The 20821-nt window shown below is 40.3% G+C and overlaps 2 protein-coding genes across 4 annotated transcripts in view; one reads left to right on the top strand and one right to left on the bottom strand.

The window, feature by feature from the left end:
• Positions 1–17049, top strand: part of LOC119744542 (kinesin heavy chain-like) — a 33723-nt gene extending 16674 nt beyond the window's left edge. The window contains exons 9-27 of one of the 2 annotated variants that reach the window (XM_038220513.1): positions 308–456; positions 893–1041; positions 1232–1389; positions 2010–2285; positions 2413–2562; positions 2974–3165; positions 3565–3682; positions 4390–4469; positions 4992–5101; positions 5305–5406; positions 5764–5824; positions 6302–6484; positions 6716–6852; positions 7142–7221; positions 7348–7534; positions 8883–9065; positions 9756–9844; positions 10047–10142; positions 10370–17049. In XM_038220513.1, coding sequence (XP_038076441.1) covers positions 308–456; positions 893–1041; positions 1232–1389; positions 2010–2285; positions 2413–2562; positions 2974–3165; positions 3565–3682; positions 4390–4469; positions 4992–5101; positions 5305–5406; positions 5764–5824; positions 6302–6484; positions 6716–6852; positions 7142–7221; positions 7348–7534; positions 8883–9065; positions 9756–9844; positions 10047–10142; positions 10370–10389 — 2520 coding nt within the window. In that variant the 3' untranslated portion in view covers positions 10390–17049. The remainder of the gene's footprint in view (positions 1–307; positions 457–892; positions 1042–1231; positions 1390–2009; positions 2286–2412; positions 2563–2973; positions 3166–3564; positions 3683–4389; positions 4470–4991; positions 5102–5304; positions 5407–5763; positions 5825–6301; positions 6485–6715; positions 6853–7141; positions 7222–7347; positions 7535–8882; positions 9066–9755; positions 9845–10046; positions 10143–10369) is intronic. The other variant, XM_038220514.1, reaches the window with a different exon arrangement.
• A 1264-nt stretch (positions 17050–18313) lies between these two features.
• On the bottom strand, positions 18314–20753 carry LOC119718823 (endoribonuclease YbeY-like). Of its 2 annotated transcripts, none has more exons than XM_038188243.1 (4): positions 20383–20753; positions 19392–19520; positions 18958–19026; positions 18314–18436 (listed from the first exon to the last, which is right to left on the bottom strand). In XM_038188243.1, the coding sequence occupies exons 1-4, from the start codon at positions 20518–20520 to the stop codon at positions 18338–18340; spliced, it is 435 nt and encodes a 144-aa protein (XP_038044171.1). In that variant the 5' UTR covers positions 20521–20753; the 3' UTR covers positions 18314–18337. The 2 variants fall into 2 exon arrangements, with proteins under 2 accessions (XP_038044171.1, XP_038044170.1); XM_038188242.1 differs by having other exon boundaries at positions 20311–20737.
• Positions 20754–20821: the final 68 nt, after the last annotated feature.

The following is a 20821-nucleotide window of genomic DNA, read 5'->3' as shown; positions in this document are numbered from 1 at the left end:
TAGAAAACATCTGACTGGTCAGAGCCACCAATCGTGTGACAGTGCAATGGAAGTTCTCTTTACCCTGGCCGTGCATTGGGGCATGTACTTCATGATGTGTGATCTATGAACTACCAATCAGGAGACGGGGATATATTCAGGCGTTGTGTAATGATTGACTTGTGGTGACTTGGATAACAAAGAAACAAATCTGTGTATATTGCACTTATATTTTAACTTACAGCCGGTTAGGAGTGTGGAAGTCATCTTTCATATAAGTCTACTCTGATTTTGAATTCTCTGTGTTTTTTTTGTTTTTTTGTCACAGAAAACTCACATCCCGTACCGAGACAGTAAGATGACGAGGATCCTACAGGAGTCTTTGGGAGGCAACTCCAGGACCACCATTGTCATTTGCTGCTCGCCTTCCTCCTTCAATGATTCTGAGACCAAGTCCACACTGATGTTTGGACAGAGGTGAGTACTTGATTGGAATGTAGGATTTTGCTTGTATGGCGCGAAAATACGCAGGACTGATTTTTTTCAAAATACATCGGAGAGCACTGATTTCAATTTGATACGGCAGAACGTATTGCAATAAATGTTTTGCTTGATGAATTACAATATTCTAAACGCCGTATGCTCAGTGTTGTCTGAGGACTTGCAAGAAAAAAATTCACAAGCTTACTTGGGTGGGACTCGAACCCATGACCTCCTGCTTACTAGTGCAGACGTCTTACCACTTTTGAGTTGTGTGTTTTAACTCGACGTTTGGAACAGTGTGCTCTATTCATCATCAGGAGACTACTGGACTCTTGCTGGTTTAATAGTTTAGGTATGTGATACAGTTGCAAAATGTGTTAGTTATGTCTAAGTTTCCCGACATCTTCCTTGTCTTTTTGGTGTTTCACAGAGCGAAGACAGTCAAGAACACAGTGACAGTGAACATTGAGCTGACTGCCGAGGAATGGCGCTCTAGATTCGAGAAGGAGAAAGAAAAAGTGTTGAAACTACGCGCCCAGCTGCAGGCCACAGAGGCCGAACTGCGCAGATGGCGTGGAGGTAACGTAGTCACAGAATGTAAACACTTTTAACATCCAGAAAAAAGTCATAAAATCATAAACTTAAGAATGAGACATTAATATAATGATTATAATCCATAAGAAAATGATATTGGGATATTCAGCTGACTGGTCAAAAATGAAGCCCAAAGAGCTTAGGTTTAACAAATAATCTTTTCCTCGTTTTTCAGGAGAGACTGTTCCAGAGAATGAGCAGAACACCAAGAACGTGACCATCTTGAAGGAGGTGGCTCCGCCCACTCAGACAGTCACCGTCTCGGTCTCGGAGGAAGAGAGAAACAAATGGGAAGAGGAGAGGGCCAAGCTGTACGAGCAGCTGGATGAAAAGGTCCGTGCTTATGACCATTTAGATGAAGTCAAAGACGTCTTACGTCAGTGCTTGTGAAGTTAGAGACTTCTTTCGACAGTGCTGGTCGAGTCAGAGATTTCTTAAGCCGGTCTAGGATTTCCTTGTGTGAACAGCAAAAGGCACTGTCTTTCTTATTCACATTGAATCAGAAGAGTACAAAGTTAGCACATCCAGGAGCAAGTTTGAGCGAGGACTGTGGTTAACCATAGTTTGACCAGCTTCACTTGAATACAGGATGGTTGTACGACTCTAGTCGACTATTTGGAAGCGGTGCCCAGGCACGGTTCCAGCACTGGTTACCAATAGCCTCGCGCATCATAAAGCAGAACGGGGAGTCACGACCAAGAAGTTTTATGATGACGTTTTGACCAGCGTTTGACTAGAGACGTTTGCACATTGCTATCAGTGCACAGGCGTAAGGTACGTCACAAATCAACCACTAGTCGACTAACGGTCCTCACCTAAACTTGCTTCATCGGATTTTACACTATCTTGTACAGAATTTGTGTAGGAATGGGGTAAAAGGAACACCAGCATACTGGAGTCTGTAGCACCTCCGATTTAGGTTTACAATAATCTTGTTTCGAATCCCCTCACAGGACAGCGAGATTGACAGCCAGTCCCGCCTGACCGAGAAGCTGAAAGAGCAGATGCTGGACCAGGAGGAACTTCTCTCCTCCATCCGCCGGGAATGCGAGTACCTGCAGTCCCAGATGACGCGGCTGGATACGGAGAACATCGCCGCCAAGGAGGAGGCCAAGGAGGTCCTGCAGGCCCTGGAGGAGATGGCTGTCAACTACGACGAGAAGTCCAAGGAGTTGGAGGACAGGGCTCGGACCAACGAGTCACTGACGGAAGAAGTCGGAGAGAAGCTGGTGAGTGTTTGTCACTGCCCCCCCCCCTCCCCCCGCCCCTCAAATTAAGATTGGTCCAGCAACTCCCTTGGTATTAGTGTTAGTGTGAGTGTTTGTTTAATATTGTCTATTTGCGTGGCTTTTTCAGAATGCCCTGAATGCCATCACGGCCCAGCTGGAGAAAGTACAGGACATGGAGCAGCACCAGCGTCGACGGACCACAGAGATGATGACCAGCTTGCTGAAAGACCTGGGAGAGATCGGAGGGGTGCTGGGAGGCAACGTGGCCGATATGAAGGTAAGAAAGTCCTCAATGTTTGCTGGTCCCAGAGGGCCAGCCTGGTGTCCTCTTTGTCCTCACTGACGAGTCGGGCAGTGCTATCATATAGGAGAACATGTGCCTGTAGCAGGAATGAATGGGCTACGTCCGGCCCATTGTGAAGACCAGATACATGAAAAGACTAACAGTGAAGAGTCATTCTGAGTCAATTGAATCGAATCTTGTGTGCTCTGGGACGAGCTTTACAAGGTTTACACAATAATTTTTTTTTTTTTACAAATGCAGCCAAAAATAGGTGAATTAAATTACCTCTATAGTGAACAATCTTTTCAGGACCTAACTCTGTACTTATAGCAAATGTTCTTACTGTAAATACGAGGGGGAAAAAGCAATACAAAATTTTGTATCTTGCTTTTTTTTATACGCCAGCTGAACATGGAGAACACTGACAAGGTGGATGAGGAGTTCACCATGGCAAGGCTGTATGTCAGTAAGATGAAGACAGAGGTGAAGACGCTGCATCAACGCTGTAAGCACCTGGAGGCCACGTCTAGCACCACCGCCAAGAAGCTAGAGGAAGATGAGAAGGAACTGGATGCCTGCAGGATGCAAATTGCACAGGTGAGTTTCCTTGGGGACCCAGTACATGTAACTTGCATCGAGCATGAAGTGGTGTGTGCCAGATATCATTTGATGCTATTTCTTGAGTATAGTGCCCAGTCAGTCAGGCAATATGTGAAATGTTCTGAAAAAATGAGACGGAATTGGTCACAGGTTGGAGTGGAGCAAAATGCAAACAACCGAATTTGGTGATTTTTTTTTCGATTTACAGATTTATTGATATTTGTAATCTTTGATATGTCTACTAAACAAGTTTTAAAGAAAAAGGTTAAAAACCATAAAATAAAAGTGGTTATAAGGAAAAACAATTGGCCTCAGTGACAAGCTGTACTAGTCTTGTCTTGTCTTGTTAGACTTAAGATTGTAGTCATAATAACGTCAGTGGTGTTTCCCTCACAGCACGAGGCCAAGATCAAAACAGGCCACGAGAACCTGCGCGAGGTGGAGCTGAAGAAACAGAGTCTGGAGGACAAGCTGGACATCTTGAATGAACAGCTGGAGCAAGTCAATGCTGATGGTGAGTCTGAAACCAGACCATATCTTGCCAACAGTTGAAAACAGACAGTTTAGTTGTACTTGTTCTCCCCCTTCTCGTGAGCACCATTTTTTAATTGCACAGCTACTGTTTATAGAAGAGCCACTGTCCAGTTGTTACGGGACTTGACTCATGTGCGATGGTACCTGGGTTAGAACCATGACAGGTAACATGGTGCTTGTGTTCTTGGGCAAGACACTTTACTGCAATCGTCTCTCTCCAACCCGGAGTATAGATGAGTACCTATAAAATGGGTAGAGACCAGATTGCGCTGATCTTGAGCTGCTGCAGAAATATGTTCTCATAGCCTGATGAACAGGGATAATAATTGCGGAGCGCTTTAAGAGTTTGGTTTTAAGTGCTACTTAAGCTTGGCATTGTTATAACTGATGCTTGTAAGCTAATGAAACCAAGAGAATAAATAGACAATGTAGAAAGAGTGTGAGAGCTAGGATACAAAACACTGGTCACAAACTCACCAAGACGAAAAATTATGGAGACCTATCGAATCAGGCAGGGACTGAAACCCAGTCCACAGGTCAGCCTTGGTGGGATTCGAACCAGAGAACAGTACTGGAAGGTGCAGAAAGTACCACACTGTCAACCTGACTTCCAATGTTGAAATGACACTCGGTGATATATCTTCTTTTTTTTAAGTAATCATTCTCATTCTTTGATTTTCCTTTCAGCTGAGAAAAAGCGTGCCAACGAGGGCAAGGCGTTGGAGGACAAGGCCAGAGAGAGCGAGGAGTCAGCCAAGGAATTACAGGTAAATCTTTAAGTTTTTCCTATCACCAGGTCCTTATTACAGGTACAAGAGCTCGCCTTGAGCCAAAAGATCCCGCAAGAGCCAAAACGGTCATAATGTAGAAACTCACAGCTGTCAACCAGTCACCAGCAGGCGGTACTGTTGCACACGGACGCAGCGCGCAGCAGGCTACACATGCATTGTTGTCTTCAACCACAATGGCAGTTTTGAGCAGTGGGAAATTTGTTTCGGAGAGCGAAGAATATTCGTCAAAATTCTGGAAATAAAGACAGTGTCCTGAAATTTATTTCTTGCTGATGAAGGCAGCCTGATATAAATAATAATAATATTGGATATTTTCTTCAGGGAATACAGGGAATATTGCACTCGCTATAACAATATTTCACTCATCTTTGACTCATGCAATATTGCTATAGCTCATGCAGTATAGTCTTGTATCCCCCTCAAAGCCATCCAATATTACATAACTATAATATTTCTATATTGGTCTGATCCCTGATTGTTTCCGTGTGTGTATTTCAGGCCAAGATGGAAGCCCAGATGGAGAAGCACCGGGAAGCCCACCATCAGCTGCTGACCAGCCTCCGGACCGAGATCTCAGAGAAGGAACACCTCATTGAAGAACTGAAGGAGTAAGTATTCTCATGGAATTCTTGAAACGCTTGTTCTATCTTTCCAGCTACTATATAACATTCCGTTTCGGTGGTTCAATTCTGTCAAGCTTCATTGCCAAGATGACAAGATATTTGCAAGTGCCCCGCGTTTGTGTTTCAGAATTGTCAGAATTCAGTACGAACCAATGTCTAACGGTGTCTGTGATGCCTTTTTTTTTCAGTGTGAACCAAACTCTGACCCTGCAGCAGGAGAAACTTCAGCTGGACTACGAGAAACTGAAACAGGAAGAAGCCGAGAAATCGCGCAAACTCCACGAACTCAGGTGAGGATTTGACAGATTGTTGAAAAAAAGATGTCAGAAAATGAATTATTGGAAAAATTCATGGTTGGCATTGCCAGTTTTGACAATGTCTGTTGTAGGCAAGTCCATCACAAGTCCTCACAAGTTAATCACAAGTCAATCACAAATCAATCACAAATCAATCACAAATCAATCACAAATCAATCACAAGTCCATTACAAGTCCATCACAAATTAATCACAAGCAGTGCATTTGTTGTGTTGCACTTGCATTGTTTTGGCAGTGTGATCCCGACATCAAAAAATCATGAAAACAATACTAGTAGCACGAAAACTTTCAATTGACAATTGTTCACTTGTTGGTATATTTGTCTCACAGCCAACAAGCCGACAGAAGAGAACAGGCTAAGCAGGACCTCAAAGGATTGGAAGAGACAGTGGTACAGCTTTTCAAATTCTCTTCAGTTATTACTCTTAATAAAAAGAAGTATGCTCAAGTTTTATACAGTCAAAACTTTAAAGTTACCTAAGCTCAAAAATATTTTGAGTTTTTGCAAAAATTGGTTGCGAATATTGAGCACGTCCAAGCACAAACTATGGTGACCATTAGTTGACAGATGTATTCCAGGCAAGATTTTCAACTTTTCCTGTCACCTTTTGGAAGTGTACCAGCCTTTAATTGCTGTTAAGTATGGGGGAAACCGCTGACTCGACAAATAATTGTACCAAATCCAACAAACAGACGGGAGAAGCAACTAAACGCAACATTGAAAAAATGCGAGTCATAATGTGCAATTTGACAACAGTGGTTAGACTTGGGGGAATGCAAATTGTTAAGTAGAAAACGACCATTGGATAAATGTTGCTAGCTCTATCTGACCTTTGATCCCTACCCTCTGACCTTCCCTCCCCATCAGGCCAAGGAGCTCCAGACCCTGCACAACCTGCGTAAGCTCTTCGTCCAGGATCTGCAGAACAGGGTCAAGAAGGCGTTGGAAGGCAGCGACCGGGACGACGACGCCGGGGGCAGCCAGGCCCAGAAGCAGAAGATCTCCTTCCTGGAGAACAACCTGGAACAACTGACCAAGGTTCACAAGCAGGTGAGGAATGGAAGACCAAGAAAATGCCTTTAACCATTGGGTCCAATTTTGTCCAATATCTCAGCAATACAAGCTGACAGTCTTTTTCAGAGCTTGAACTCTTCGTGTCCTGACATTTTTTAAACAACCCTCTGACAGCATGAAATGTTTTCATTATTAAGCGCTGGATACTTAAGGCCTATTGATAGGTGGGTCTACAATTCATTTTTTATCTCTTTTTGTCTTTGAAAGCTGGTGCGTGACAACGCAGACCTGCGTTGTGAGCTTCCCAAGCTGGAGAAGCGTCTGCGTGCGACCTCCGAGCGAGTCAAGTCACTGGAGGCTGCCCTCAAGGAGACCAAAGAGGGCGCTATGCGGGATCGCAAGAGGTATGCACTCAATCTGTTTGTTAAGCCGTTTCCATTGATATGAGTCCGGGTACAATTTTGAGCTTGTACAAAATCTTTAGTCTGATTTTCATACCTCTTTATTAAGCAGTTTCTATTGATGAGAGTCGGGGTACAATTTTGAAGGTTGCAAAATCTTTAGCCTGGTGCTGATACCTCTTTATTAAGCGTTTCTATTAGTGTGAGTCAGGGTACAATTTCGAAGGTGTACAAAATGTTTAGTGTGGTGCTCCTACATCATTTCCATATGTTTTTGTTTGTTGGGGTTCAGGTACCAACAGGAGGTAGACAGAATCAAGGAAGCCGTTCGTCAGAGGAACAGCGCAAGGAGAGGCAACTCGCCACAGATAGGTTAGTTGATGTGTATCGATCACTACGCCCCTTGCAAGGCAGTTTTAACTGAACAAACTTTCTATCTGAAAATGTCTGAACATTAAATGCATTCCTTACAAACTTTTCTTTTTAACCCCTCCACAGCCAAGGCGATCCGTGCAGGCCACCCTCCCCTCTCCCCCGGCCATGCCGGGATCCGCGGTGGTGGCCACGTGGTAGGCATCCGTGGGGGTGGTGGCCAGGGGCCCATCATCCGCTCCAGCCCCCAGCAGAGTCCTGACAGTAACGTCAACCCCAACCAGCAGTTTGGGCAGGCCAACATGGACAAATCGTAAGTGGGTTTAGAGAGAGAGGTGTGTGTAGGTTCTTGGGAAGGGGTGTGCGGCAACGCAACAAGGAGAGGCGGTTGGAGAATGTTTAGTCGAGCCTTGACAAGCCATCCAGTCACAAATTATTACTTTTTAAGGAAATTCTCATAGAGGCAGAAATATGGAAGCAGAATTGCTTTCAGAGAGGGGATTTCGGTTATGTCTTGCTTCTGTTGTGTTGTCACTGAGTTGTTCCTGGTATTCACAACAAATAAATGATGGTGCGCCTTTCCAAATTCATGTCTGTGTTGCTTGGGAAAAAATGGATACATGTTTTCTGCAAAGAAGCAAACTGTTATTTATGTGTTCAAGGTGTGTTGGTCAATATTGCATGATTCCAATGTAATATATGTGTCCATACAGCTGTACTTAACATAACTCTCGAGGACAAGTTATTGTCTTTCCCTTGGTCCCTATATTATGATATTCTTGCATAGACTAAGCACACAAACTCACGATTGAGGACCGTTTTTAACAAAAGATGAACTCTCAAGGACAACAAAGAATCTGTTGTTCTCCCTTTGTCCGTCTGTCTGTCTGTCTGTCTGTCGGGCGGGCTGGCTGTCTGTCTGTCTGTCTGTCTCGGGGTGTATGCAAAGTACGTACACATCTTCTTGTATGTATTTGGAATGAACAGAGAGTGCTTGAGAGGGAATGGCTTTTGTTGAGAATAGAATCTGCTGCTATGTGGTATGTTGTTAAGTTAAACCTGGATGTGCTAACATGTGGACCATGTTTGCTGTCTTGCAGCCATCTTGTGATTTTAGTTAACAGATATGTTTCAACTAACATAGATTGGTACCCAATGTTTAAAGGACTTTTACAGGAATCTTTTCCTGCATGTTTTGGGGACATGACCAACAATTCAACATTGAAAAGATCATTGGCTATTTATGAAAAATCGGCTTCAACTTCAGGCTATTGGATCTAAACTTGAGGAGCATTAAGCCACCACTTTTTAGTGAAAAGCAAAGAAGCTGCCAATATAAAATTTCAGATTTTCCATTTTTGGAGGATTGGGGGGGGAGGGTTACTGAGCTTTCACCATTGGCTATAGATATGACATAATTTGTTGTATGAACTTACAGGCATCAAAAGTCTGTTCAGGCATTCATTCAGTTCTTACAAATAAAATAGTCTGGTGCTCGCCTGACGATCATTTTTGTACAAGTTCTGTACATAATGGTGTCAGGGAACATGACCAAGATGGCTACTGACTGGCAGGGTCTCAAAAACCTTTGTGTTTGCATGCTGCATGCTTTGTGTCCAATGTGCTTCTTTTTTGTTTGTGTTAATTAACCGCACCCACAGTAAGCCAGAGGCCTTCACGTTCCCAAACGCGTCCAGCACGGGCGAAAAACCGGTCCGGAGAAAACACCACGGTCACCGAGGCCGGGCCCACTCCCACGACAGTCCCAGCTCCCCCCAACAACGGCATATATCCCAGGATGCACCTGAAGGGGCGACAGGGGCACAGTCCGATCCAATGTCAACGTTTGTATTTTTTTTGGTTTTGTTTATGTTCTCTTCTTTGTTTAATTTTGTACAAGTCCGATTTCTGTTCCTTCTGTTTTCTGCATGACTGTATGTTCCTTGCCTGTAAAAAAACCCAGAAAAATTGTTTTGCTTTTTGTGCTGAAATAAAAAAAAACTAACAACTGGTAAACGTCAAAGGTTGGGTTTATTCATTTTGTGTCTTTTATACAACCTACACTAGTGCAAGGTAAAATTAGTGACAACCAATCTACATGATTACATACGTTTATTGTTAATTCTTAAGACAGACCAAAAACTCACAGATTAAAAAAACAACTAATTTTGGTCAAACTTTTTGTTCAGTTATTCATTTGTTATTTATAATATATTTAGTGCATTGGAGTTTTTTTGAGCAATTAACCTATTGTGGTGGAATCGCGTCAACGCAGCGTGTGAAATATTGTCCAATTACATGATATACCAATGGATGCCCATGTGTAGAGTGGGCGGAGCCCATGTGTGTAGTAGGCGGAGCCATGTGTGTAGTAGGCGGAGCCTAGTGGATCAGTCTTATTTTATTTCAAGCCCGGAAACTGGTTCAACTAAAAACTGAATTATTTTATAGGTAATTTCTGAAGGAGGTTGAGCTTGTTGATATTATGAAGAAATGAGGATAACACTGAATGATCTTTGTTGAATTTTGTGCAGGTCGAGCAGCTACAATAATCTGAACTCCAACCAGAACGACGTGGAGAACATGGAAAGGAAAGCCAAACGGCTACCCAGACTTCCTGGAGGTAGGACCAACGAAATTATGTCTTGTGATGTCCTATGATGGACTTACAATGTCTTGCGATTGACTTATGATGTATTGTGATTGACTTAGGATGTCTTGTGATGGACTTATAATGTCTTGTGATGGACTTTTGATGTCTTGTGATGGACTTTTGATGGGAACCAGTTTTACTAGGCTGACTTTGTCTTGTTTTTGTGATGTAGCCAACTCTAAGCTTACCGATGCGGACATCGCGGCAATGAAGGCGCGGGGCCGACAGAAGACGTCAACTAACAACACCAGCAAGACACCAATGACGGGTGGGTACCAATCACATGAGAAGCTAATACATTGGTCTGATTGAATGGGTGGGGGTGTGGCTGGGGTTGGGGATTTAGTTTGATGGGCTTATTATTTTGTCACGCCTGAAAATGAAACTACAAAAATATCAGTGGTATTTTCAGATTTGGCCAAGTAACACTTGGTTTTGTTTCTCTATTGTCATTCATGTTGAATCTCTGTTTCTTTTTTCCCCCTTTGTTTACAGCGAGCGAACCAGCAAGCTAATGCCAGTCAAAAATACATCACAACACAACCAGAAAAAAAAAAAAAATGTGAGGGGGAAAAGATTATTAAGTGGGTAAAACCCAGCGCTGGTAAGATTGGTAATTAAAAATTATCTTAACGTAAACACAGCAAGTCTGCACCTGCAGTTTTAGACTCTAGATAGTCTCATTCTCACAGAGAAACATCGACTGTAAAACAGTGTGCACCTGGCGGCCATCTTGGTCTTGATCCCTGACTGGATTCAGATACAACCCATGTTAAGCATAATAGCATTGAGCCTGCATGACTTCATTGGTCATGTTCCCTGACTACATTACACAAACCTAATGCCCTGGTACTTTCATTGCTGTTAGTCAGGTACTGTTCCCAAATGTCAGTCTCCAGATTTCATCTTTTGCAAAACACAAGATGGCCGCCTGTGGGAATACCAAGTAAGAAAAAAATATCACCTTACCCGAACTCAAATTAATAAATTTTAACTTTCAAAAAAATGCTCACAACTGCAAAGAAACACACACTTCAGAAAAGGCACTAAATATGGCAACATCCTATTTATTAATCACAAACTCCCAGTTAGAGGAATTTCTTCCTTTCGTCAGTGAATATTAATTGTAAAAAATGCTAAAATGTAACAAATTTGATCATCGTTTTGGCAAGTGACGTGTGGGCAGTTAGAACTATCGACCTAGATTAGTAGAAGCTTTGTACCTGTATGCTGCAACAGCAACATTTTGATGTGAGTAAAATTATCTTAAAAACTTTACAAAATCTCCATACATGCATGTAAAAAAAAATGAATCGTGTACGTCCTCTCTAGATATACAATAATTAATAATTTATTAAAGGATAAATTTAAACAAACTATTGAATAATACCTTTTCTATAAATATTGTGGTCGTGTGGAAATAGTGCTCTCTGTACTGTGACTTGAAAAAGTGTGACCGAAACGCTTTGTACCCGTAACTTGTAGTGTGAGAATTGTACATGCATATCAATATATCTTTAACAAGTAAATCCAAATGGACATTTCCCCATGGACATTTGTCTCTTTTTGGAACAAAATTTGTTTTCTTTTATCAATTATTTTGTCACTTTTTTAATCAGTTTATTTTTTTTTGCAAGATGAAATTGTTTTCTTGGCAATGTAATTATCTACACTGATTCACATACATAGCATTAACTGTATTTCAACTTACTTCGGTTTTGGTCATTGTCCAAATCCATGAACTCATTATCATGGGTAAGTTTTTTTTCTTCTAAATCTAGAGTTTTCTTCTATTTTTCCAGTCCTTTATTGATGTAGACCAATCTGGGCACATAATTGTACACTTTGACTCACTGAGGCCCCCATTAATGGCGGTGGCAGCCATTGTCCAAAGCAACCACTCCACGACAGTTACTTTGAACAGTACTTTGGCCTCTCTGAGCGTCTAGTCATCATGTGCCCGGACTGGCCTACACAGTAGCTGCAGTTTAGCATTAGCAGCAGGGCCAACTGCAAGAAAATCTTGTCTTGGCTTACAAATTTAAATGTAATTATGTAATATGTAACTGTAAAATGTTCAGTAGTGTATTGTAGCCTAGATCAACTTTCTGTCTCGTTGTGAGGACGACTTTGTTTTCCTCAGGAAAGTTGTTGGTCGGTCAGATACGCACATTAATGATGTCAAAAGCGCACATAAATGTTGTAGTTACTTGTAATTTTTTTTTTTCAGAGGAAAAAAAGAAAGGCTTTGGAAGTTTAACTTGGCAGTAAATATGCCAGTCCTGTTTTTATTTAATATATGCATCGTTCTGATGTTTGTTAAACAAAGAAAGGGACTCGTTTGTTAGCAGCAAGTTAAAAAATTCCAAAAGTCCGTTTTTGAAGGAAAAAAATGCAGATTTGGTTGTCCAGGTACAAAAAAAGGATAGTATATCTCCACGGTCTGCTGTTTTTCATCGACATATCAACAACGGCAACGATGACTACAAAAACAACAACAACATCATCAAAATCAACAACAGAAAACAAAAAAATAAATACCATGCATCAAGTGATGACTGTACTCCCTGCCATCATTCCTACCCTACACTGACCCTTATCCACCCTTTTAATTTGCATATTCTAATCAGCCCCTCTCATTTGCATATCCTAATCCGCCCCTCCTCATTTGCATAGCCTCAATTGAATTTCACTTTGAATGAAGAATGGAGGGCTGCAATAATTGGACGTTTGCAGCGACCCTGAGAGACATTTAGCCTCTTTTGTGAGTTTTGTGTGGTTCTGGGAAAGAACATGCATACACTCCTCATTTCAAACAGATTGCTACAAACTGAACATACCATTTGAAATTTACGTTTGTTCTTTTTCAGATTTACTTGTTAATCACATAAAGATGTATTGTCACATGGTGTCACCGCAAAGTTCTATTTACTTCACACTGAAAGCAGTGCTCCAGCGAAGTGTTTCCATTTTATGGACTAACATGTCTTGCCAGAGCGTGCCTTCGGTGTCGTTTTGAGCCCAACCTAGATTTTTGCTAAACACATACATTTGCTTAGGGCCCGATTGAAATTTTTGCAACCAGTTTGCGTCTAGCACCCCATCTTCTTTTTAGGAAACTTATCAGTTAAACTAATGGTTACTGAGGTTGTGGGTTGGCAGTGCTCCAGTGAAATACCCCCAGTCTGGTGAGGTGTGTCGTACCAGAGCCTGCTACCCTCAATGCAAATGTGACCTTTGACATTTAACCTCTGTCCAACAAAAGCTTAGAGTGCAAAGAGAAAGTGTAGCTGTTGATTTGTCACTAGCTGTCATGTTTTTCTCATAAAACATCGGGTTACTGAAGACACGATAGAAGGCGCCCGCTGAATGGTCAGAATCTTGAGGTCAAGACACAGTCTTATTTTGCAAAACCTGCACGCATATCATTGACACTTGCTATGCGCAAGTGTCTATTCCATAGACTATACATTAGTGTCCCCTTTTAAAAATCCCCCGATTCGCAGCTACAGATACAAGATAATAAGTTATCTTTGAATCGGATGAGAGTTGAGATTTCAGCAAATTGTACTTGGACAACCTTATCTCAGTGTGCAATCTTCTTCTTCTTCTTAGAAGACCCTTTCTGGTCAACCACTAATGTGATTTAATGATAGCGTGTTAATTAAAGAACATCTGTGTATCCTGTGATAGAATCACTCAGAGGTGTTGTAGAGTAGAAGTGCCAAGCATAAAGTAACCAACCCATGGTTTTGTATTCATTGTAGATTTATAGCCCTGTTTGCATCATATTAGGTGTGATAGCTAACTCTACAAGAAAAGAAGAGAGCATTTATCCATATTGCATGATCGATTTCTACAAAATAAATTGTCACGTATAAAATTAAATGCTTTAAAAAAAGTACAGATCAAAGCAGAAGTTTAGAAGATACTAGACTGGGATCCATATTTGTGGAAACTGATGTTTTTCTTTCTTTGCATACCTATTTCCAATTTGTCTGTTTTAATTCAGATTTTTTTCTTGACTTGAGATGAAATCTGAGTTTTTTTGGTGCTTCTGAATGCTGAAATGAATGATTTTAACTTCGTGTTTCGTTGTTTTTGTTCTTACAAGCTCGTGTGTCAACTTTTTTAAAACAAACTTTTCACGTGTTAAATGAATTTGTAATTCCAGTTAGTGCACTGATGTTGGGACTGTTAATTGTAGCAAAGCATGGCCGCATGAAAATTTGGAACATTTGAAGGGGAAAAAACAAGTCTTGTAGGTAGACATTTTAGTGGTGAGAAGTCGGGAAGTTAGTCTAAACATAAATAAGTTTAATCTTGATGAAAAAAGTTGCAGATTGGTTAGAAAGGACCAGATTTCTTTTCAAAGTATAAATTGAAGAGTATAATGATCAGTGATGATGACTTTATCCAATACCCTACATTCAGTTGGCTTTGCAATTTGTAAAAACAATTACAGGGTGTCCAATGAAGTTGTCACTTTGCCGGCTTTGAAGATAGTTTCAAAACCACTCGGTTAGTTAAAGTTTTTTTTTATTGTAGGACTATAAAAATATTTCTTTGAAACAAGACAATGCAAAACTGGTTCCAAAGCCCACATCATTCTGTTCAATGGGTTCTTTTTTTTTCTTTTGGATAATTAAATTTTATTATTGTTACTATATTCTTTTCTTTAATCATCGAGAATCTTTGGAACACCCTGCAATTGTTTTACTCATTGCAAAGCCAAAACAAAAGGAAACTTACTGACAATAAAAACTGTAAATAACTATGCCATATGTAAGTGTCTTGTGTGATAAAAATCCAACAAAAAACAAAGAGACTAATTGTATAAATAGTGTATCGGTAGTTTCGCTTTCCCTCAGAAGTGCTGGTGATGTCCAACAAGTAAGTCCATGCTTCTAGATGTTCTATTTAAACGACAACTGCTGTAAAATTTGACAATTGTTCTAGGTGTACAAAACTGCTTGAGTGTGGCATGATATGTGTTATATTAAGAAAAAAAAATTAAAAGAATCAGGTTTACAAACAGTAAAAATAAGAAAAAAAAGTTGTTGAAAAATTCAGCTCAGTCTTAATATTGTACAGCTTATTATTAAAGGATATTGTCTGCTAGAAAATGTTTGAAATGTAAAATGGTGGTCAAGAGTTAAAAGATTAACGATCACGGCTTTAAATACTGCTTAATTTGAGTATAAGAAAAGACGGGGGAAAATGTTGTTAAATATTAATATTATATTATTCGATATAAACAAAATTTTGTCAATATTGTGCAGTCTAGCATGTAACGTGTGTGCATATATTAAGAAACTTAATGCTAGGTATAGACAATTGGTGTTGAATTTAAAAAAACAAATTTGATCAATGATAAAATCTGTTTCAGTAGTTTTGTCCTTGTGATGACAAAAACTTAATTGGTTCATGACACATTATGTCTTCTAGTAATATAGATGTTTGTTTTGTTTTTACTTTCCCCATTATACCACTACCTGCCAGATGTTGAAAAAGCAAAACTCAGCAAAATTCTTTCTGCTTGTTCACCGTTGTTGGGAAAATTACAGCGAGGCATTTAAATGTTTTGAAGAAAAAAAAGAGACAAACAGACTACCAACACTTTGAAACACCCATCTCATACTGGTGTTTATTCCAGAGTAACCCTGACCCCAAATCGACCCAAAGAGAAAGTGGTTTCCGACAGGCAATTAAACCTGATCTACTAATTTTCCATTGACTGCAGTCAATTCTTTCCCCCACAAACCTATAATTCCACTGCTCAGAGTAATTTCATTTGGTGTGACTCGAGAATGCCAATCTGAAATGAATGTCAATTCTCCATACCTCCTCTACCCACAGTAAACCTAGACTAGACCCCCATTTTCTCTGACTTAGCCCCGCCCCTCCACACCACATTCACTCAATTGCCATTGATAATACATTGTACAAGCCATGCATCAAAAATTTCATGGACACCCCCATCTTCGTGGTCACATGGTAAACTAAAGGTGGCATTTCATTGAAATAACGTCCCATCATGAAGCATTAGGGGCGGTGCATGGACTAATGGGTTGACTTGAAGTAATTTGTTCCCTTTTTATAAATAATTTGCCTTAGTTACTTTGCCTTATAACACGAGTTTCCTTTTGCCCTGGTTAACTTAATCAATTGCCTATCAGGTCAAATATTTATTTAATTTGGTTAAACTTCTCTTAATTATGATAATAATGGTTTGTAAATTATTAATTCAACATTTTTTTTTTTGGTGTTAAATAAATTAACACTGATTGTACTGTATCATACTGTAGACTATTCTGACCAAGTTGTATTTCATTCATAGGTCCCTTGTAGGAACATTTACAGATCTGAAATCTTCCAAAGTCCAGCGTTGGAAGGGACACACGGCATTATGTTCTGGTTCATGCACGGATGGTGCGAAGTTGGCACAACTTATTTTATCCTGAATATGCACAAACCGTCGTGTGTACATGTGAGCATCAGGCAGGGGAGGCAATGCGTGTAAATGATCTCCCAAACTCTTTGTAACTGGGAAGGGGTAGTAGTGGAAGTCCAGAACCATGACGTCTTACAAAACTCATTTTCATTTATTTCCACAACTCACAACCTCTCTGAATGCATTTGAATTAACGATGAATGTTTTTTTTCCCTTGAGTTTTTTTAAGGATATCATTGTATACATGTGATAACGCAGTTAATAAATCCTTATATAAAGATCTCAACCCCTTGCTGGTTGAGTCACACGACTCAAAGGGTTACACCGCTATGTTCCGACACCCCTATGTTCCGACTGCACATATTCCTAACCCAACCCTAACCCTAACCCTAGCCGGGAGTAACACAATCTTATGTGCAGGAACATAGGGGTGTCGGAACATAGGGGTGTCGGAACATAGAGCAGTCACCGACTCCAAGAGCTTTATTTATTGGTCAATAAAATGGGACGTACCATTATCACTACGACACATAATGCCTTTGGTGAACAAAGGCAATTATATTTAGGATGGACCATCAATTTATAACCATAGGTCAGATTGACATGTAAATGGTGTAACCTGTGTCCAGTGGTCTTAAATTTCTCTGTCTTATGCCATCCACTGTTGTGAATTTTAAAAATGTTGAAAAAGGAAATAAAATAATTTTAAAAAGCTAGTTAAGAGAGGATGTCAGTGCTGTGTTGTGTTGTAGGACCAGATGTTTTCTCAGACAATAACTTTTTTTGTGCAATTTATTAGATTGTTTTCACTAAAAAAAAGTACTTTCCAGAGCTACTTTGCTATTTATACAAATCTAACCTAAAATACCTAATGAACAATGACAAAATCAACATGCCACAATTACTGATAGGTAAGATTTTTTAAATGCAATTTTTTTCCTAATGAATACAAAAATCTGCAATATATTTAACAATAAAATAAGGTATCTCGGTTTGATGTCCCCACAACCAGTCCACTTTGGTGCATTTTACAAATTTTTAACAAGAATGTTCAATTTTTTACGTAAAAAATCTAAATGCTAAATGAAAAAACAACAGAAATTGGTTAAAAAAGTAGGAACTATTCTAAATCATTTGTTTCTACATGTATTTTCCATATTAAAGCTCCAAAAAATGACAGACGTATACGGTTCTAATGGATGGTAGTTAAATTTAACAGATCTGGAGTAACCTCTACATGTATATACAATTTTGTTGCATTGTTTTTTGCATAAATTAAGAAAATCATTTGTCAATGAAATCACTTATCGCCTAATTTTAGTCATGAGCACTTTACTTTTGAGTGGACACAAAAGAATCAGTGTTTTCTTGATTTTGTTCAACTTGTCCAATGTAGGGAAACCACATACTCGCGTATTACAATAAGTTACAGGACAACATTTAGACTTTGTGCCAATATACGCATACAGATATTGCAAGAGCAACACTTCATTTTCATGATTTTTAACAGTACAAATGGCTCTCTAAAACTATGTAATTAAAAAGAACATTTTACACCTGCTCACATCTATTTACTTCTTGCTACAAAAACTCATTCCACAAACATGAAAATATCATAAGCATACAAAAGACTGAGTGAATTTCAGTAAATAATTTTGAGGTAATGAATTATGTGTACCTGCAAACCATACGGGCGAGGATGAGGTAAATAGGGCATTCCCCCCCCCCCCGCCCCAGTTTGCTCCACCCCCAAATTTGCCCAACCCTCCAAATTTGCCCAACCCTCCAAATTTGCCCCACACCTTGTTTATGAGACTCTATGCCGATACCATAACAGTTTGACAGGTTGGAAGGCCTTTAAAACTGGCTTACAATACTTATGTGAGTAATGGGCATCACCCCTAAGTGTCAAATAATATCCTCCCCCACTTCGCCTCCCCCCACCCCCCCCCCCTCCTCCCCCCTCCCCCCACCCCTTCCCTCCCGCCCCCCTCCTCTCCCACGATTCTTCAATTGCTCATTTCTGCCGGACCGTTTGTCATGGGCCGCAGGTTGCTATCAGTGAGCTTGTTGTACTCTGTAAGGATATCCAGTTCTCTCTTGTGCATCTGCCATGCGAAAAAAAAAGATGTTACATTTTTACATGATTATGTTCAAGGATCAATAAACCGATCCATATGCCCACTGAACATGTGGGCACTGGAACAGCACTTGTGGCTCTCAAATGCCATACTGTATGTTTTAGCCACATGCATCATACACATGCGAGCATGTCAAACTTCTGTGCATGCATTGCAGACATTAGTCTCCAAGTGCTGTAATTGGTCAAAATATCACAGGGTTGGTATTTATACTATTCCCAATCCTACACAATCCTACAAAACTTCCTGATGGATTTTTATTGACCTGGGAGGGTCAGGGTTAATCGTTGGGCCTTGATTGATAGCTCCTTTTTTTCTTTTTTTTGGCTCCATTAATCTCCAACTGCTGTGATTGGTCAAAATCTCACACGGTGGGGTTTAAAACCATCCTTAATCCTACAAAGTCCTACAAAACGTCCTGGTGGATTTTGATTGACTTGGGAGGGTCAGGGTCAATCGTTGGGTCTTGATTGATTACAATGGTTTACCTGTTTTAGTCTCTCATCTGTGTCATGTTTGTAGCCAATGAGATGACAGAGTCCATGTGTCACTATCACCTGGAAAAAAAGGACAATAACTGTGTATCAGTCATCAGTGTATGTGTAATTCTTTGCAAGTTGAACATAGAAATTGACTGGAGCAGGGTTTGAACCTTGGACCTCAAGATTGCCGTTCCGGTGCTTTACCAACTGAGGTACACGTGTAACTGGTCAGTGATTTATCCAGCCTTATGCTGGTGTTTCTCCATTTTGACACTAAGGATCCAATCCACTTGTTACGTCCCAATTATAGTAATTGCCCCGACTATGGTTTGGGTCGTCCCAACTGTACAGGAGAAGTTTGTTGGCTAAAGAGTGAGTAAAGTTGTCAGTATTTTGTTTTGCAAGTTTTCTGCATTCAGGGTCTTGGTCTGCGAACTCACAGGCAAGACGTCGTCCACATTGGTCCCATCTTTTTCACACTGTTGCTGTATGTATGACATCCCTAGGAAGATGTCTCCTAGGTCAGCAAGGTCACTCCAAGGGTCAGGCAGTCGGCCAGGGGCAAGGCTCTGTGGAATAACAAATATATGGATTTGTCATCATTATGACAAATAAATCATCTGGATTTATGGACATTTTCCATCAGGTCCAGAAAATATGGAAAAGATCCTTGCCAGATTTTAAAAAATGGTTTCTTGCACAATCGGGATGGCTGCATTATCTTGATGACACTTTTTTTTACCGTTATGGTCAGTAATATGTGTTGGAAAAAAAAAGAATGTAAAACTGAGAATAATTTCCAATTTGTGAAAAATATTTTTTGTTTTTCGTAATTTTGGGGCAAGTGGTGACCCAAAATTAAACATGCCACTATCTCACGTATAAAGGCCTACCATCATAATCTCTATTTTATTCGTTGGGCACATCCTGTGAAACAGCCCGTCAACCATCCGTGAGTTTTTGCTGGTAGGGACATTTAATGTAGGCCTACATTACATACATCAATGAAATTTGAAACTTAAATTCATATTGGCCATTTAATTTTCTGTAATGATGTTTCAAAGTTGTTCAACTCGTGCTCTTCAACCTTCTAAAAATACCCTTATTTTTGGGTTGCAAAATTTATATTGTCCGGCGGCATATAATTCGAAAATAATTTATTCTGTAGCTAAACGCGGACACATTTTTTGGTTCAAAAATCAAAGTCTCATTGAAAGGTTACTGTGCTGAATAACATTTGAATTATTATAGACAGGATTGGGGAAATGGAAAAATTGCTTTAATTTTTATTTTTAAAAACAAAATATGGGTTTTTTTCAGGATGAAAGGGAAAATAACACGGCAAGAGCATATTTATACTTCATGAGCTGGGAATGACAGCACATCCGTTGCCTCATCCTTGCCCCGGTACATCTTGTTCATTTCACGCACTTGGCTGTCCTGCATGCAGATGACGCCCAGGTCGTACCGCTCAGCGCGAACAATGCGCCGCAGCAGGTTGATGTCGGCCTTCAACTTTGGCAAGTCGAAAGTCACCGATTTCTGCAGGTTTCTCAGAAGAAGAGTCATGATTTTATCGGAAAGGTTGATCAGAAATGGGGGGCGCAGCTGTACTTTCCGTGCGTTATGCCAAAATGTATAGAGCACCCTTTTCTACAACACCACTCGATCCTCACTGAAGCGATATGATGAAATCTTTGTTTACGATTTTCTGCAGGATTAAAAGTGTGTTTTGGTCATGTGTTTGTTACCCAGACGTTTCTTTGCTTTTCGGATGAAACTTTACAGGGACCAGACTGTTGACAACGTGTTTACGTACGTGTTTTTCGTGCCTGAATCGTGGTTCTAAAAATAGAAACATTGGACCTTT

This window comes from Patiria miniata, unplaced genomic scaffold (genome assembly GCF_015706575.1).
Source record: "Patiria miniata isolate m_02_andy unplaced genomic scaffold, ASM1570657v1 HiC_scaffold_7, whole genome shotgun sequence".
Classification (NCBI taxonomy): domain Eukaryota; kingdom Metazoa; phylum Echinodermata; class Asteroidea; order Valvatida; family Asterinidae; genus Patiria; species Patiria miniata.
Note: the sequence above shows the minus strand (reverse complement) of the source record. Positions and strands in the feature narration are given on the sequence as shown.

Bases quoted from the DNA above. Each gene is read 5' to 3' on its own strand.
- LOC119718823 (XM_038188242.1), bottom strand. From the start codon at position 20,520: ATGACTCTTCTTCTGAGAAACCTGCAGAAATCGGTGACTTTCGACTTG. The intron at 19,521-20,310 runs GTATAAATATGC...GTTATTCCACAG, and splicing joins TGTCATTCCCAGCTCATGAA to AGCCTTGCCCCTGGCCGACT. The intron at 19,027-19,391 runs GTGAGTTCGCAG...CTTTTTTTCCAG, and splicing joins ATGTGGACGACGTCTTGCCT to GTGATAGTGACACATGGACT.